The sequence below is a fragment of the Lotus japonicus genome, chromosome 1 (assembly GCF_012489685.1).
Source record: "Lotus japonicus ecotype B-129 chromosome 1, LjGifu_v1.2".
In the NCBI taxonomy this organism is placed as follows: Eukaryota; Viridiplantae; Streptophyta; class Magnoliopsida; order Fabales; family Fabaceae; genus Lotus; species Lotus japonicus.
This window is the reverse complement of record NC_080041.1, coordinates 130,829,727-130,847,648: the sequence shown is the minus strand read 5'-3', so window position 1 is coordinate 130,847,648 and position 17,922 is coordinate 130,829,727. Positions and strand designations below refer to the sequence as shown.

At 36.1% G+C, this 17,922-nt stretch overlaps 3 protein-coding genes across 6 annotated transcripts; 1 reads left to right on the top strand and 2 right to left on the bottom strand.

Annotated features, from left to right (window-relative positions):
- Positions 1-2,160: 2,160 nt before the first annotated feature.
- Positions 2,161-9,287, top strand: LOC130730787 (uncharacterized). 2 transcript variants are annotated; one of them, XM_057582889.1, is made up of 8 exons: positions 2,161-3,514; positions 3,596-3,698; positions 3,849-3,942; positions 4,041-4,126; positions 4,599-4,837; positions 6,211-6,400; positions 7,920-8,103; positions 8,734-9,287. In XM_057582889.1, exons 2-8 carry the CDS (start codon positions 3,667-3,669, stop codon positions 9,034-9,036), a joined length of 1,128 nt encoding a protein of 375 aa, XP_057438872.1. In that variant the 5' UTR covers positions 2,161-3,514; positions 3,596-3,666; the 3' UTR covers positions 9,037-9,287. The 2 variants fall into 2 exon arrangements, with proteins under 2 accessions (XP_057438872.1, XP_057438871.1); XM_057582888.1 differs by having other exon boundaries at positions 2,162-3,514; positions 3,838-3,942.
- Positions 9,288-9,430: 143 nt separating this feature from the next.
- On the bottom strand, positions 9,431-13,250 carry LOC130730788 (short chain aldehyde dehydrogenase 1-like). 3 transcript variants are annotated; one of them, XM_057582890.1, is made up of 4 exons: positions 12,719-13,250; positions 11,238-11,308; positions 11,008-11,129; positions 9,431-10,811 (listed from the first exon to the last, which is right to left on the bottom strand). In XM_057582890.1, the coding sequence occupies exons 3-4, from the start codon at positions 11,025-11,027 to the stop codon at positions 9,950-9,952; spliced, it is 882 nt and encodes a 293-aa protein (XP_057438873.1). In that variant the 5' UTR covers positions 11,028-11,129; positions 11,238-11,308; positions 12,719-13,250; the 3' UTR covers positions 9,431-9,949. The 3 variants fall into 3 exon arrangements, with proteins under 3 accessions (XP_057438873.1, XP_057438874.1, XP_057438875.1); XM_057582891.1 differs by lacking the exon at positions 11,238-11,308; XM_057582892.1 differs by lacking the exon at positions 11,238-11,308 and having other exon boundaries at positions 11,008-11,115.
- A 1,184-nt stretch (positions 13,251-14,434) lies between these two features.
- Positions 14,435-17,049, bottom strand: LOC130730786 (secoisolariciresinol dehydrogenase-like). The gene is made up of 3 exons (XM_057582887.1): positions 16,895-17,049; positions 16,264-16,604; positions 14,435-16,130 (listed from the first exon to the last, which is right to left on the bottom strand). Exons 1-3 carry the CDS (start codon positions 16,924-16,926, stop codon positions 15,691-15,693), a joined length of 813 nt encoding a protein of 270 aa, XP_057438870.1. The 5' UTR covers positions 16,927-17,049; the 3' UTR covers positions 14,435-15,690.
- Between the last annotated feature and the right edge of the window lie 873 nt (positions 17,050-17,922).

Sequence of the window (17,922 nt, the reverse complement as noted above, 5' to 3'; positions counted from 1 at the left end):
TGCAAAACTACCCAAATAACTTCATCTTTTTATCTAAACTTATTCCCTGCGTGCCCCTGAGCATGTTTAGCGGATTTCATTTCGCCGAATTGCCGCCGAGTTTCAATTCTACTCATAATACCCATTTTTGGCTAAAGATCCAACCTTTGGGCTTAAAACCCTCGACTGAGCTTAGCGTTAGTAAGATTAGTCGTCATAATCGTCGTTGGTGTCGACCCCATCTAATTTGATTTTCGAAATTCTGATTTTGAGTTTCTGAGCTAAAAATATTGACCAAAATACCCCTGCGACAGTTTTTCGATTCGATAATTTTTCTGAGAGTTTCCCTGGCCTAGATATCGCCTAAGAATACCTAGGAATCGATTTAGATCAAAGAAAAAGTTCGGAAACCCTATTTTACATAGTGGCCGAAACCTATTGCTTAGGGTACCGTGTCCAAAAATAATTTTTGGGTCTCTATGACCTGAGCCATTGCGTAGCTATTTCGATTGTCGAAATTTTGGCGCTAGTTTCGTGTCATTCCGAGTTCTGTAGCTCGAGTTATGCTCGTTTTAGCGAACGAAGTTCTGTTGTCAATTCGTGCCTAAAAAGAAACTCTGAAGCTTTAAAAGCTTTCTTTCCGGTTTCGATTAGCGTTATTAGATAGTGTTACTTCTAGTAGGGCTTGTGTTGATGATTGTGTTTCCTTGTTCTAGGTTCACAACTTCCATGCCCAACTTCTACTCACGAAGGTAAGGGTAACTCGGTTTTAGAGCTTCTTTGAGTCTTGCATGCTTTTATCGCACTGCCTGTGTTTGAGATGAAGATGTTTATATTGATTGGCAGATGATTATGATTATTATGCTGAATTTGGAAAATATTTTATGAAGGCTTCGGCCGAGTAAACTTATTGAGACGTGTGTCTCCGTTTTCTGAGAGGCTTCGGCCGTTTACTGGTTTCTGTCATTACTGCTTCCTAGAGGATGGAACATGTGGTTACTTTGGATTGGTCCTTGGTTGGGCTTTGTTGTTGTCTGACTTGGCATATAGGGCTTGAGTCAAGTGGCGATGAGGAGGTGTGTCCTATCATTGTCCCGTCTTGTGTGACGTTAAGTGGCGATGAGGAGGTGTGTCCTATCATTGTCCCGTCTTGTGAGACGCTAAGTGGCAATTAGGAGGTTTGTCCTATGATTGTCCCGTCTTGTGTGACGTTAAGTGGCATCAGGAGGTGTGTCCTATGATTGTCCCGTCATGTATGACGTTATAAGTGGCGATGAGGAGGTGTGTCCTATCATTGTCCCGTCTTGAGAGACGATTTTGATCGATCCATTTTGTTAGCAGCATATAGTTGCATTATAGGGAACTAACACCTGACCCTATGTTGTTGGATTTTAGTTATTGGTTTATTGATATCTGAATTGATATTATACTGTTGAAGTTTTTGATATCTGATTTGATGTTATATGTTAAGTTGTTGATATATGAGTTAGTTATGTTGCTAGTTTATTTACTATGCTAGGTAAGTATATTTGAACAGCATGATTTTCTCTTTCATATATGGTAATTGCATGGAGTTAACCCTTTCTATTTGTTACTTGTTGTTTGGGCGCTTAACGCTATTAGGCGATGGTGAGCCTTCCGCTGAAGCTTAGCCGTTCGAGTTGGAGACCGTGACCGTGAACGGTCGTGTAAAGGTGGATGAAGCAGTTGCTTCTTCCTTTTGGTGGACTATGTCTGAGTTTCTTTCCCCATCTGAAAACTCTGTTGTTTAAACTTTATCTCCGCCACTGTTCTAGTGAGCGTACTTATTTTGGAAACCTGCTTACGATATTGTATGACACTATTATTATATGTCGGGAACAGGTTGTCGAATAAAGTCTATGTTATGTATTCAATTATGTTCAGTTGTTTCGAAAAGGAAAAAAAAAATATTATGTTTTCTTAGGATTAAGAAATAGTCCTTAGACTTGTTAGATTACTAATGTGACTCATCAGTTGAGAAATTGGGACGTTACAAGCGTCCCCCACGTTATGCTCCGTTAACAACTTTGGTCCCTCCCCTCTTTTCCATCAAAAAACTAACGGTTCTAGGGACCAAAAGTGCAATTAAACTAATAAAAGGAAATTTAAAATAAAAATAAAATAAAAACCCACAAACATTAGTTTTGTTCTTCATCATCATCTTCTTCCTCTTCAATTTCATCATCTTCAAACCCAAAACCCAGAAAAATCTATGAAACCCCAAATTAAGTAAAACCCAAAATACCCACACTTTTCCCCCTCTATCACCCTGTCTCTCATCATTGAATCACTCTCCATCACCTAACCTTTCGAGATCTGGTCATAATGTGAGAACGATCACGAAATCAAAAGTGCTTCCAGTGGATGAGGAATCCAAGAACCCAAAATAAGAGAATGAAGAAACCCCATGATTCCAGAATGTAAAAAGATTCATATTTTTTCTAAGAAATTGAAGGGAGAAGAGGAAAAGGAGAAAGAGGTAAAACCCACGTCTTCCTTCATCACTTTCAGACTCGGATTTGCGAGAGGAAAATGAAAGGAGAAGAAGAGGTAAAACCCATGGCTTCAATTCGTCCCTTTCAACGACCCAGATATGTTTGATTCCAGATATGGTGGCGGTAGTTTGATTCCAGTCTCCAGATATGGTGGCGGTAGTTTGATTCCAGATATGTTTTCTTTCTTTGGAAATTTTTTATCCTGTCATTTTTCCATCCAGATATGTTATTATATTTCCTATCCTTCCAGATTTGTTTGATTTCATATTCCAAATTGCATCTGTTGTTCTAGATATGCTGCAAAGAAATTACATGTTATGAATTTTTTAATTTGCAAGATTGAAATCTGCAGCAAAGAAATTACATGAAATGTTATGAAAAGATTCAAAGTTTTCCATGGAATGAAGATGATGAAATTGAAGAGGAAGAAGATAAAGAAAGATAAAGAACAATATTCATGTTTTATGAGTTTTAATTTTAATATTTAATATTTAATTCTTTATTAGGAGAGATAAACATTTGAAAACTAACGGAATAGAGGGTCCGGACTAAAGTTGCTAACGAAGCATAACGTGGGGGACACTCCATGCAATAAAATTTTGTTGGGGACCGGAATCGTGGCTTTTGTAATCGTGGGGACCAAAAGTGCAATTAAGCCAAATATATTCTATCTCTCGAAACTATACCTATAGCAAAAAGAATCAAGGAGAGCATTGAACGTATCTCACAACTAATAAGCGTAAGATTAATCTTTCTCCTCATAGTCATTGCACTAAGCGGAAGGAAACTGATTAACCACTTCTAAAAAGAAAAAAAATATATCATTCAAAGATGGGGGTGGCAAATAATATAGCATTATAGCAACACATTTCATCAGAATAAATTTATACATCTTCCCAAGTAGAAGCAGGACCTACACATAGAACAGAATAGAACAGGAACGATCGAGACGAAGCAAGCATAGCAATGGGCAATTCTCAGTCACCTCAAAGCGATCCTCAATACGTTTCTGCATCCAGGTTCCATTTTCCCCTTTTCCCACGCACATCACTGTCACAAAATTCGAATTTTCATCGATCAATCTTCAAATTTCTTTGCAGAGCTTTTACTCAAAAGGGACTACAAGACTTGAAGTCTCTGTTCAATTCTCTCGCATCTCAATCCCAAAGCAATGGAGAACACGTTTCTCCCTCTGTTTTTCAGGTAAAGTTTTTTTTTTTTTTTTTTTTTCATCTGCAAACCAATGATTAATTGTGCTACCTTCATAACCCAGTTGTTATTTTTCTCTAAAACCCTTAAAAATTCAATTTTTTTTCTTCTTGTTTTTAATTTTTGGTTATAGTCATATTTTAGACTCAATGGTCCTGTTGGGGAGAGGATGTTTGATTTAGTTACTCAGGAGCGTAAGGATCAAAGGTTAACCTTTGAAGACCTCGTTGTTGCTAAAGTGAGTTTGTTTTTTTCTTTTCATTGTAAATTGCAATCATCATTTTTGTCCCAAAATTAGGACTTGTTTACATATGGGTTTAACTTTTCATGTTGTAGGCTACTTATGAGAAAGGAACGAAAGACGAAATTGACGAATTCATCTTTCGCTTATTAGATGTATCTGGTGATAATTTTGTGGGGAGGTAGAGTTCTATCCCTTTTGAAAGTTTAATGCAGGTCTGATCATACACACGCCCCCATTTTGCGCAAAATAATTAAGTAATGAAGCTAGTTTACTGATCTTTTATGCATTCATTTTTTGTTATCTGTGAAATGAACTTTAGTCTCTTTATATATCTAGATATCTCTCTGCCTGTGGAATTATTCTATAGCTAGTTTCTCAAGCAGCCTTGGATTTAAACAATTTTATGGAAGTTTAATTGGCTGAACTGGTTTAGTTCTAAATACTTAAGAGCGGTGCTTCTCTAGAGATAGAGTTGTCAGCCAGATTGATGTTCTTTTTCTAACAAGGGATAAAAAAAATTAAAATATTGGAATTTTTATTTTTTACATATAGGTTTATCCAGTTATATTACTGTGTTTAAAATTATTTTGATTTCCGATCTCCCTTTTGTGTTTATGTTGATGTTGATGCATGCTACATTGGAGATGCAGGTCTGATTTGGAATCTGTTATGATTGCCATATTCAATGATATATTATGCATAAATAATTCTGAAGAAAGATCAAGTTCAAATCAGGATGTTGTCAACATATTTCTGAATGCTGCAAATTTCTCCGTGCATGAAGGGTGTACTGAGGAGACTATGTCTTTTGAAGATTTCAGAAATTGGTGTACTCATCTCCCGTCTGTGAGGAAGCTTCTTGGTAGCTTACTTTTGCCACCTGATTCAGGTATTGGTGCAATTTATTTACCCCTTTTTTGTTATTGACTTTTGTTTATCTGAAATACGACATAACTAGATTAAGATTAGGATCTTGGAGTTATGAGCAAATGAACCACAGATTTGGTTGAATTTGAACTTTTCCTATTTAAGTTTCATGCTTATCAAATTTCGCCTTTGATTATGCTTTTTTCTCTGCCTAAATTTTACTCAGTCAATCCCAAGCTTGGATGCAAGAGGTAATTGTGCTACACATTCAACATCCAATGTAAACTCTTCTATAGCATGAGTCAATCATGCGGCAATGCTAATGCTAGGTTGTTACGTTTAAGCATGTTTGTATGACTTGAGTTTAATGTTGAATGATCTATTGCTATTAGCTACTATAATAGCACTGGGATGTAGTGTTAAATAATACGAATTTCTTGAATGAATCATGAGAAAATGATTTGATATGGCACTTAAAATATTGGAATACTCATAGGTTTATGCATTGAAGTTGTTGACACAATGATTAGAAAGAGTGGGTATTATTCAAGTGGGATGACAAAAATGCTAAGGAATTAGACTCTTTTGATTTAAACTCTGGTCTACAGGCATAGTAAGAAAAAGAAATAGGGTAGGTATAATTGTGGACTAAAACTTGACAGAATATTGTGGTCAATATTAGAAGGAGAAACCATCAGAAAAAAAGTCTTACTAAAATGGTTTTACTGAAATTTTAGTAATTCATAGAGCCCTATGGGATTGATTCTTTCATGTAACTAGCCTCATCTAGTAGGATAAGACTTGGTTGTTTTGTTGTTATTGTAGTAGTTGTTGTAGTAGGCTTTTGACAAATCAATCAATAGGTTCTAGCTTTTGTGGATTTCTCATGAGTGACAAAAATAATTCCTGTGATTTATTTGACCTAATTGTTCTTCTAATATTTGACCTATGTAAAATGAAAATATTTTTGGCTAAAATAGTGGCCATTCTTCTAATAGCATGCATTATTGAGTAATATTAAATGTAAACAGCAATTGATGGTGATTATATGCACAATATGCACTAGGCACTGGCTACTTGACTAATAAAACTCAGTGACTTTAGAACGATTCATTGCAGGATACTGATCTTGTAAATATTCTGGCAACCAAATACACACACATTTTAAATTGTTAATTTATATTGTTTCTTCTTCTTCTTGGATAGAACTCCTGTATGTTTCTGTTAGACTTACGCAGACACGCAATTTGATTACACTAAATGCTTCACTTTTCTACTTTATTTGTTTTAGTACGATCTTTTAGATAAAAATCTACATAAATAGTTTTGATGAAAATTCAGCGTAAATGGTTGGCATGTTTTCTTATTCCTTTGTTTTTGCTAATTTTTCCCTAGGACGACCAGGTTCTCAAATTCCTAAACTATTGACCTCAAAAGGTGTTGATTCGAACATTACACTTTTAAGAGAGGAATATGCTTGGCACATAGGAGGAGCACTTTCTCAGCAAGAGTTGGAAGATTGGAAGATTTTGTATCATAGTGCTGTTAATGGTCTTAGTTTTAATACATTCTTGGGCAACATTTCGTAAGTACTTTTTCTTGCATTCGAATTGAAGCATTTTTTTTTGTCTCCGCTGGTTAGAGGTTTATCAGGAAATTATGTAAAAGAAGAAATAAGGATCAGTCAGTAGTTAAGGATATTATTATACTTGGGAGAAAATTATTCTGGAACAGAATTATTAGGAGATATCATTAAATATGGTAATTAGAAAAAGAATCATTACAGAGCTATTAGAAGTAGATATTGTGAAATATAGTAATTAGGAAGGAATCTTCAATAATGAAATTGGGATGATTAGGAATAGGACGAAATAGAAGAATTAGGAAAATAAGTATGTTATGAATAATAGAAGGGAAGAGAATATGAACTGTGGATGTATTTATGAGAAAATTGGGGCCTTAAAGCAAGGAGGTGTGAAGTGTGAACCCTTGAAGATTTGTGGTTCTGTAAACAGGGGAGATTATCCCTATTCTTTCTAATAAAAGCATCAGGTTCTTAACAACTGTAAGGGAGTTCTTCATGATGAATAGCCACCTTGCAAGAAACAAGAATGGATAATTTTGAAGAAAAGGATGGCTAACTTGCTGTGAAAATTTCAGGCTGGACAAAGCCCAGGAAATTGGTCAAGCGAAAATGTCATGCTTGTTATATGTCTGCTAGTTAAAGCTTTATAAGAAAGCATATAAAAGGAGAAATAATGATGAATCAGTATTTAAAGATATTATTAAATAGAGAAATTAATTAGGAGAGAATAATTCTAGAACAAAATTATTAGAAGTAGATGTTGAATATAGTTATTAGAAATGAATCATTATATAGTTATTAGAAATAGATATTGTCAAATATAGTAGTTAGGAAAGAGAAGTTCTATAATTGAATTAGGATTATTAGGACTATAGCTAAATATGAGAATTAGCAAAATATAGTATGTTACGAAGAATAGAAAGGAAGAGAGTGAAACTATGGATGCTTAAGACAATGAGTTGCAGACCCTTGAAGACCGCAAAGCTGTAAACAAGGAAATTTTTCCATATTATTCCTAATAAAATATCAGGTCCATAGCAGCATCCTACTCCTTTTAATTATTATAGGAAACTTCACTCATGCAAGAAGATGAGAATAGCAGAAAGAGAAATCAGCCCTACAAGAGATTGTGAATGGCTCTGGACCTTTTAATTAATCAATGAGATTAAATGTACGAGGAAACAGTGTGCATGACATGGATGTCACCATTGGTTGTTACTATGAGTGAGATGACTTGCAGGACAGAGACATTCTTTTTCACTTGATCAATATCTCCAGTATATATAAGCATTGAATGTACACTTGAGATATCTAAAACTTAAGAAGATTTGTTATTACACATGGCTTCAATTGGATTTTTTGCTTATCTTTAGGTCTGCAAGCCAATAGCTATGCATACAATTATGTTTCCTTTTATTTAAGAAATGTTTATTTTAGTTTCTGGGCTACTCCAACTAAACTCTATGTAGGATTGAAAATTTGGAATGCATACTGACATAACTGTTAATTCTAACTGCAGAAGTCATGAAGGTCCGACCGTATTAATTATCAAGGACACAGAGGGTTATATATATGGAGGATATGCTTCTCAACCATGGGAGCGACATGCTGAGTTTTACGGAGACATGAAATCTTACCTTTTTCAACTATATCCAAAGGCATCTATATTCAGGCCTACCGGAGCAAACAATAATCTACAATGGGTAACTTTCTACTTGTTTCTAAGGTTCTAATAGCATGTTTGATTCAACTTCTCTATCTTTCAGAATCATTTCTGACACTCAGAAGCTTCTCCTCAGAATTGTTTTTGACTTTAGAATCAATTAGAGAAAGATTTCCAAACATGCTATAAATTGCTGGCCTTTATCATTCCTTTTTTGTATGCTGAACTGTGATCATCAAACTCTGCTCTTATTTTTTTATCAGTATAACAAAATATATTAACATTGATGCTGCAATCAGAACCATATATAATATGCAAAAAAAAGAACTATGGCACGTCTTTTATGTACTATTAAATGAAGCTTCCCTATCATTTTCAACTGTATTTTTTTGACGTTGGGGCATGAACGAATTGGAAACTAGGCACGCATGCCATTGTTCTTCTTTGGCTAAGCATGTTTTACTTGCAAGCGTGAGTAACATGATGTTGCTATAAGATGGTTATCACTTCCAATTGTAAGGAAAATTTATAAAGGATTGCTTATATTTAAAAAGGAAAAATTTATAGGATTAGTCATCTCACACTACACTATGTGTTGGATTTTATTCAGTTGTTGGAGATTTATCTAATTGCTACTCTACATTTATAGAATTTTCATTTGAATGTGTAGTGCGCGGCCAACTTCAGTTCAGAGGACATTCCAAATGGCATTGGTTTTGGGGGACGAGTGCATCATTTTGGTTTGTTTATCTCAGCAAACTTCGATCAAGGACACACATTTTCATGTTCTACATTTGGTAGCCCTTGCCTCACCAAGACAAACCGTATATTGCCAGAAGTAATAGAGTGCTGGGGAGTGACTCAAGGTGCGGTACAAGGCAAGAATGATGCGGTGAAGGGCACTATACTTGAGAGGTTTAAGGAAGATCGAAACATGCTCAATATGGTAGGCCTAGCAAATTCCAGCGAGTAAGTTGTTGTTAATATGTACCCAAAACGATGTTTGTAAACCAGTTTTTTCTAATATACATTCACATGAGTTATGAGAAAAAAAGTAAAAGAAACTTTGTTGTTCTGTTGCCTTGAAAGTCCTATTAGAGCAACTTAACTATACCTAAACACACTTGCTATGTAGCAGTAACTCTTTGTAAAATTAAGTAAACTTCACCTGAGGTTTTTTGTTGTTTAATAATTCAGTTTGGTACCTTGAGAAGATTGTACTCATTTCACTCTTCTTTTACTTTAGAAGTAAAACAAAAATAAAATCTGAATATATTATGGCAATGTTCCGGTACTCTTATAAAAAATGATGGTTTAGTACCCTTCACACTATTGTTTTAAATATTAGAATTAAATTGCAAATTATGAAAGTACATTTTAGGAGATTAGAATAAAACAAATTCATCTCCCTTTTTGAATTATTCTAGGCGACAGGAGAGGATGCAAACCCCATTTTTCCAATGTAATAAAATGAAAAAGCACCATGAGCATATATAACAAGGAAACCACTAAACCAAACTAATAATTTCCAACAAAATAATACTTCAACATATATATACATATGAGCCATCCATGATTGTAAGTATTTTATATTATTAATGTAAGAAGACCCAAAGCCCACAGAGCATGGCAAATTATTTAGAAAACCAGATGTCAGGTCTAGATATATGTATAGTGGAGCAATACCACACCACACAATTAACAATTTATCTCATACAGCCACCACTAATACTATTGTTTCATCATAGGGGACACAATTATAAACTTCTAACAGAAACCAACAAAATATAGAGTACACATGGGCATAGTTCCGTACAGACAGAACTGGCCAACAAGTAGTGGTACTTATGGTAGGATAAGAACACTGGTTTGAATTATATTGAGCACTAGTCATCAAGTGCAGAAAAGCCATTACTAACATGGTTGTTGTTGGTGTGTCTACTATTCATCTTCATACCATTCAGTGCAGAAAGGAATGCCATATTGGTGGTGCTATAACCCCCGTCCAAAACAAAGTTCACACCACTCTCACACTTAGACTCATCACTGCTCAAATAAACCGCCGCCTCAGCAACATCCTCAGCCTCAAGAACAACCTCTTTCAACACCGAAACTGCCCGCAGCACTTCCCGTGTGTCCTTCTCCTTCATCTCCAGCGCATTGTTCATCAACGGAGTTGGAATCCCCGCAGGAGCGATGCAATTCACTCTAATCCCATATTGCCCAAGCTCTACGCAGAGATTCTTCATAAGCCCCACAACTGCATGCTTCGAAGTAGTGTAAGCATGCGAAGCATTGCCGCCAAGCACCGAAGCAACGCTCGAAGTGAAAAGAATGACACCTCTCTTTGCTGGGATCATGAACCTCGCGGCATGCTTGGCGCCCAAGAAAGCGCCCAAAACGTTAACTTCAAAAACTCTTTTGAAGGTTTCATCATCAGTGGCTAGAATTGAAGAACTCGAGCCTCCTGAGATACCAGCATTGTTGTACATGATGTCAAGCTTGCCATGTTTGGATACTGCGGTATCAACCGCGTTTTTCACGTCTGAATCACGAGTTACGTCGCAGTGAATGTAGAGAATGTTGTTGTTGGTGAAGTTTTTGCTGAGAGTTTTGCAGAGGGACTGGCCTAAATCGTCTTGAACGTCGGCAATGACGACTTTAGCACCGTGTTGAACAAAGAGTTTGGCAGTGGCGGCACCAATGCCGCTTGCACCGCCTGTGATTATTGCTACTTTACCTTCAAGCCTGCAACACGTTATGCGCTAAAATTAATTTGTGAGTTCATTTAATTTGGGAATCAATTTTTTTCTTAATTCACGGTAGATAGAATTTATTTGATTATGAAAAAATAAAGTGAGCTATAGATGCTGTATTTCATAATTGATTCATATGGACTGATGAAAGAAATTTAACCTCCATATGACCATATGTATGTAGTTACCTTTTGGATATTGAAGCCATGGAGGAGGGTTTGCTTATTCAGGACTAGCACCTTTAGTAACGGAGTGAGTAGTGGGGATACAAATTTGATTGTTGAATGCCAAAATTCCTAATGTATGGAAGCTTTTATAAAGGAACAATTATGTGAGCAAATTTATGTCGAGATTCAAATGGAAAAAAGTAAAATAAAAAAAGAGACATATATTGAAACAATTGATAAATGCAACTCACCAACCAAAATTATCCAACAACTACTTCTAATGAATGCTGTCAATCAAGGACTGGACAAGCTGACGTAATAACTGTAAGTTTTTGTAAGGAGGAGAAAATAAAAAATTGTTATTGTTTATTTCAATTATTTGAACAAGTTGAAAGGGATAGAGTGAACTGCAGATTTTAGAAGAAAAAAAAGGTTAGTAGAGTGTAATTTGCTCTAGAAAATTTGACATAATTTAATCGGTTTAGTTTTGTTAGTAGTCATGATACTAATTCTCTGAGATTTTAATAAGTTCTTAATACATGAAAAATAAAATTTATATATGAAATGATAGATAAAAAGCAACTTAATTGTAATAGTTAAAAAATGAATTAAGAAAAATCACCGAGAATATAGTAATTAAGTGGTTGTTTAACTTATTCATGAGGTTATTTAACTTCATCCTAAAATGAATCAATAATATATAACATAAATGAGTTAATATTTTCACAATTTTGTAACATATTTTTATAAATAATTTTATCAATCCACTATGATGATGTTAAGATAATTCCATGCGATAAGTTAGAAAATTCCCAATAATTAACTAATTACAATGAGAAAGAAAAAAAATACAATAAACTATAACTATTGTTGCAGTTGGGGTCACAGCGGGATGACACAAATATATGAGTTTGAAATCAGAAGAGTCACCACCAATATTTGTTACATGAAAAACATTCAAAAATCCATAAAAGGGTCTTTGAAAACAGATCCAGATTCGGGAGTCGATTATGCATGGGAAGGTATTAGCATCCCACAATGTTTGTTCGTAAAAAAACGGTTCCTCTAATTATTGTGCATGATATCATAGCTTTGAATTTTTTTTTCCTTTGACCTCGGGCCAAAAGCCTAGGTGAAATCCCTTAAGGAAATGCACATTCACCACTTGTGCCGGCCCCTTTGGTTAGCTTTGAAAATATTGGTTTCACCTCAAAAATTATTTTTTGTTTTTTATTATCTAAGTATATTCTAATTAACTAATTTACCTTTTTGTCTTTTAATTATTTCATTACCTTTATATCATTTTAAAAAATGCAACTAGGAAAGGAAAACGACATGCTTATCTGTTACTCACGTCTGCTGTACCACTTTGGATTTGTTTGTTTCAATGATATATTAATAACAACTAACAAAGTTATCAATTAAAAAAACAAATAAATTTATCCTAAGAAAGAAAAAAGGGAAACTGAACGAAATCAATTTGGCAAAAGAAAACTGAATTCAATTGAAGTGGTTCATATACACATCCTCATTTTGTTCTTCCTTTCTCTATATGTAATGTAGTACTGTCAGATTCTGGTTTTTATCACTCATACTCAACAATTTGATTACTGAGTTTAATCACAATGAACACATACTGGGATTAAAATCACAGAGTACATAAATAAGCTTGCAGTATTACAATAATTTGTGCAAAAAGTAAGATAAGAGAATAAAGAAAGACAACAATTACTTGGTGGTAGAACAAGTTGCATGCAATTGAATTCTTTTCTACTGGCTCTATGACCAAGCTCTTCTCCTCAGCACTACCGGTTTTTTCTCAACACGCTATATGTTCTTGATTTTTTGTCTGGCTTTTCTCTCCTCCTTGGTGTAATGGTGTTACACTGCCAATTCTCTCCCTTTATATAGAAGAGGGGACTCTGGAAACTGGCAAAACAGCAAGCGGTGCATTTAATTCTCAACTTTAGATTTCCTTGACCTTGATTTCTTTGATCTTGATTTTGTTAATCTGGCTATGCTGCATGCTTTTGACAATGGAGCAGCTTGAAGCAGCAAACTTGGACCTTTAGCTATGAACTGGAACAATGGATGGGACTCCTGGAGATTTTTGCTTCTCCTTGTTCCCACGCATTCTTCATTTTCTTCTTTTCTTTAAATGCTTCCAGGATGTGGTTGCTATTAGGTTGCAAGTAGTTTTGAGAGTATTTGATGGGATCCAAATTTTCAACAGAAAATCTTCAACTTCACTTATTTTTCAAACAAAATATCATTAGGCCTGCAAGAAAAAATGGTGCGCATACACCCAAGGTTTTTTTTTCTTTTCTTTTATTAAGACTAGAATAAGAAAAAAGGATAAAATCTTCACTAATATGTTACATGTGGGCGAAACGATATATTGATTTTTAGGATAGGTTTGGTTTATCCATTTCCTATTTTAATTTTTCAAAAAAAGAAAAATTTAAGCTGAAAACATGTATGATTGAAATTTCTGTCAAAAAAAAATGTATGATTGAAATTTAGAAATTTTTTTTTTTAAATATTTCCTAAAAATGATCAAAACAAAAAATACATCATCAAAAATTCGTATTAATTCTTGAAATGCAATAACTAAAATAGCTACTGATATTTTCAATTTCTGTAAAATAAAAACAATTGAAAGTTGTGAGATGAAGAGTAGCGGAGGTGGTGGTGGTGGAGGCGGAGGTTGGTGGTGGTGGCGGCAACGACGATGACAGTGGTGACAATGAAGATTGGTGATGGTGATAGCGGTGGTGGAGATGGCGACGATGACGGTGGTGGTGAGGTGGTGGAAGTTGGTGGTGGTGATAGTGACGGTGACAATGGCGACGGTGGTGGAGGTTGATGGTGGACTACTAGTGGTGGTTGCCGTGGTAATGACGTCAGCGGTGGTGATGGTGGCAATATAAATGAAAACATAAGTAAAAACAAACATGTTGGAATAAAAAAAATGTTGGGTTGTATTAATATGCCATGGTTTGATGACACAATAGGGAAGTTTGATAAAAGACATGGAAAGAATTATTCAAATACCGGTAAGTGAGGGTTATTTTGGTCGTGTTATAAATGCTCTACTTAAACCTATTAATGGTCAGGAGAAATTTCATCTTCAAAATCTCGATTAATCGAATCCCCCGCTCCTCGTATTATTTTGAGGCTTAAATTTTAAAAACAAAGATTATTCTTATAAAATAAAATTAGAAAATGAATACAAACAATGTTTTCTCATACTCAGGGGCTGGCAGGGGCCTCAGCCCCCCCCCCCCAAAGAATTTTGCTGACTATAGGTATTTTTTGTAGTCTTAGACTCCGACCCTCGCAAAGTTTTGTTCTGGTAAATTGATGAGTTTTGAATTTGTTTTTATGTTACATGTAATGATATAAATATTAGGAACACTGATACTCTTTATCAGTCCTTACATCGACGTTCTCAAAATATACTTAATATTTTGAATCTTGTGTCAACAACTAAATATCTTCTTCAAGTATGACAATAGCTAGAATCAAGTAAACAACTATTGGAGAGTGTTATAACGTTATGTAATGCTCATCAAGTTGAGGTTTCTGATATAAAAAAATCCTTTGTTTGTGGGTAATTGTGACACCCGAGGCCGACGAGGGCGCGGAGTGATCGCCGGTGCAGTGAGGCACGGACAAGGAGCGGCTCCTGGCAGGCTTCTAGGCGGAGGGGCACATGAATGAACCGATCTCACACCCGAACAAGAGATACTTCGAGACTGTATAGGTATGAGACTATACTGTTGAGGAGGGCATAAATGATTTGATTGGTACTACTCATAACAACAAGTGGCAACTTCTTTTCGGGAGCCCAACTCATAAGAACTCCATGGTTAAGTGTGCTAGCCTTGGAGTAATACTGGGATGGGTGACCTCCTGGGAAGTTTTCTCGGGAAGTGTGCAAGTGAGGACAGAGTACGCTGAAAAGACTCGTGTTGTTACAATGGGGTCAGTCGCCAAGTCAGGATGTTACAAATGGAATCAGAGCCGACATCTCCTAGTACGGTGTGGTTCGGGGACGAACCAAGCGGAAGCTGGTGGGCTTGTGACACCCGGGGCCGACGAGGGCGCAAAGTGATCGCCGATGCAGTGAGGCACGGACAAGGAGCGACTCCTGGCAGGCTTCTAGGCAGAGGGGCACATGAATGAACCGATCTCACACCCGAACAAGAGGTACTCCGAGACTGTATAGGTATGTGACTATACTGTTGAGGAGGGCATAAATGATTTGATTGGTACTCTACTCATAACAACAAGTTGCAACTTCTTTTCGGGAGTCAAACTCATAAGAACTCCTTGATTTTAATTAGATGAATTCAAGATCACAAATACAAAAGAGGACTAAGCATCATGTAGGATCATCCGGATCACAAATACCCAATGGGTGTTGGCAGTGGTTATTTAAACCCCTCGGCCAAAAGATTGATCTTCAAAAAATGGCACCCTTAAAAAAATTACTTCATTTCATTATACACGCGAGTCAGAATTGCGATATAGTGAAAATAAAATTAAAAATCACAAATACAAAGAAGCCCAAGCATGTAACAATTGAACAATACAATCAGAGCCCAATATTCCACAAGCACTAGCTCAATATGAGTCTTTATTTGAAGCTTTTCCCTGCTTCCAACCTTGCTTCTCCAGAATAATCAACAAAATCAAGACTCAGTATTTAAACATACCAAACGAGGGATTAACAATGCTAAATCCCCCATCTATGAGCAAATTATGCCCACTCACATACCTTGAATCATCACTAGCAAAAAACAGCGCTGCATTTGCAATATCATCAGTTTTCAAAGTCACACCTTTGAGATTTGCCAGCGAGTTCATAACATTCTCAAGCACCTCATCATTAACCCCAATGAACTTGGTGGCCAAAGGAGTAGCACAAGCGTAAGGTGACAAGCAATTCACCCTAATCCCAAACTGTCCAAGCTCCACCGCTGTGTTTTTAGTTAAACCAACGATGGCGTGCTTGGCACAACAATAGGCATGCGAGGCAGCACCACCAACGTAAGAGCTTATGCTAGCCATGTTGATGATGCTGCCGCTGCGAGCTGATATCATGGCCTGGGACGCGTGCTTCGTGCCCAAGAAAACACCTAAAATTATGGACGAAATCAGAAAAAATGAGTTAAGGGTAAAAGTTTAAGACATAATAGATTAATACAAATTTTAAAGGCAAAATACATTATTTGAATCCTATTCTATTAAGAAATATTTTTTCTTTCGTGCCTGTGAGGTTGATGCTGAGCACGCGCTCAAAATCAGCTTTGTCATTGTCGATGATTCGGGCGTCGTTGGGACCGCCTATGCCAGCATTGTTGAGCATGATGTCTAATTTGCCATGTTTTTCTACGGTGGTGTCAACGGCGTTTTTGACTTGGTTCTCATCGGTGACATCACAATGGATGTATGAACATGTTGATGGTCCTATGGATTCAACAATAGAATTTCCCAGATCATCTTGGATGTCTGCGATCACTACTTTGGCTCCGTGCTCGACAAAGATTTCTGCAGTGCGTTTGCCAATGCCGCTTGCTCCACCAGTTATCAGCGCCACCTTTCCTTCCAACCTGGACATAACAGAACAGTTAGAGGAGGCATCAATTTTTTTCCCAACTTAAATCCCCTCTAGCCTACTTCTTGTTGTTCTCCTTCCATGCGAAGAAATTGTAATGAATTAACATTTTAAAAAACTCAAGTGCGTGTCCGTATAGCAATTAAGTGCAACGTGAAATAAGAAGAGGGTTTTGTTTCATTCACTTTACTAATAATACATATTTGATATTTCTTACCCTACTTGAGTTCATTATACATATCATCAAATAGCTCAAAATGGGAGCGTTTCTTAGCAGACACATACCTTCTGTTGACTGCAGATGTTGAACTTGCCATTGAGATATGACCAGTGAGAAAAGGAGAGCGATCAGGGGAGGAAACAATTTGTTAAAATGCGAGATTTCAAACCAGCTTAATAGCAGATTAGCAGTGAATCCAGACAAACTACGAGGAAATTATTTTAAGGGAATTTTTCTGACTTCTATCTGACGGCCTTTACCAAGCTTGCAAGTATAAAAAGTTAAAATCACTTAATTTCCTTTAATTTAATTGGGATAATCGCCAAATGGCCTTGATTGCATAAAAAAGATCCTAGATTAACGAGTTATTTAATATTGTGGTATCATTATTTGTATCGTTGAAATATTAATCTAAAGGTAATAGATTATTTAAACCAAAATAATGCATGGTTTAACTGGTAAAGGTTGATAGCAGCTTGTAAAAACCAGCAGTTTCGTTTCCCACTTTCCCGACAATATCGTCCCAGTCACGATCCATTTTCCAGTTCACTAGATCCATGTAATACGACAAAGTTGGCTTCTGGTGTCACGTATGAATAATCAACTTGGAATCTTATCAAGGACAGACAATTCACACCTTTGTAATAAATTTTAGGGCCACTTATTTTCCTCTTGTTGCACAGTTGCACTAACTTCCCCTATGTGTAAATCTAAATACAACAATATTGTTAATTTGATTATTTTTAGTCTTTTAACTGATGTCGTCACCCGTTTAAAAATAGTAACATATCTCTTCCAACAAATGTTTTTCCCACATCCTTGGCTTCGAACTTGTGCTGTCAGACCCTTAACAGCCCAAGGCAATTGATCTCAACTTGCAACCTATATTATAATGGGTTAAATATGTTTATGGTCCCTGTGTATTGAGGACAGTTTGAGTTTGGCCCCTAATTTTTTCAAAGTAAAGTAACCACCCCTCTGATTACACTTTCCGTAACAAACCACCCTTAACTCCGCCAGTCCTTGCCAAATACCATCACCTGAGGGGACGTGGCATTGCCACGTATTAAATGAGGTTGACCTGAATTTATTT

What these genes read in the sequence shown, in the direction of transcription:
- LOC130730787 (XM_057582888.1), top strand. Translation starts at nt 3,462, where the DNA reads ATGGGCAATTCTCAGTCACCTCAAAGCGATCCTCAATACGTTTCTGCA. An exon ending in TTTCTCCCTCTGTTTTTCAG is followed by an intron (nt 3,699 to 3,837) that starts GTAAAGTTTTTT and finishes TTTTGGTTATAG; the next exon opens with TCATATTTTAGACTCAATGG. An exon ending in CAAACAATAATCTACAATGG is followed by an intron (nt 8,104 to 8,733) that starts GTAACTTTCTAC and finishes TTGAATGTGTAG; the next exon opens with TGCGCGGCCAACTTCAGTTC.
- LOC130730788 (XM_057582890.1), bottom strand. Translation starts at nt 11,027, where the DNA reads ATGGCTTCAATATCCAAAAG. An exon ending in ATGGCTTCAATATCCAAAAG is followed by an intron (nt 10,812 to 11,007) that starts GTAACTACATAC and finishes AACGTGTTGCAG; the next exon opens with GCTTGAAGGTAAAGTAGCAA.
- LOC130730786 (XM_057582887.1), bottom strand. Translation starts at nt 16,926, where the DNA reads ATGGCAAGTTCAACATCTGCAGTCAACAGAAG. An exon ending in ACATCTGCAGTCAACAGAAG is followed by an intron (nt 16,605 to 16,894) that starts GTATGTGTCTGC and finishes TGTTATGTCCAG; the next exon opens with GTTGGAAGGAAAGGTGGCGC. An exon ending in GCTCAGCATCAACCTCACAG is followed by an intron (nt 16,131 to 16,263) that starts GCACGAAAGAAA and finishes CCATAATTTTAG; the next exon opens with GTGTTTTCTTGGGCACGAAG.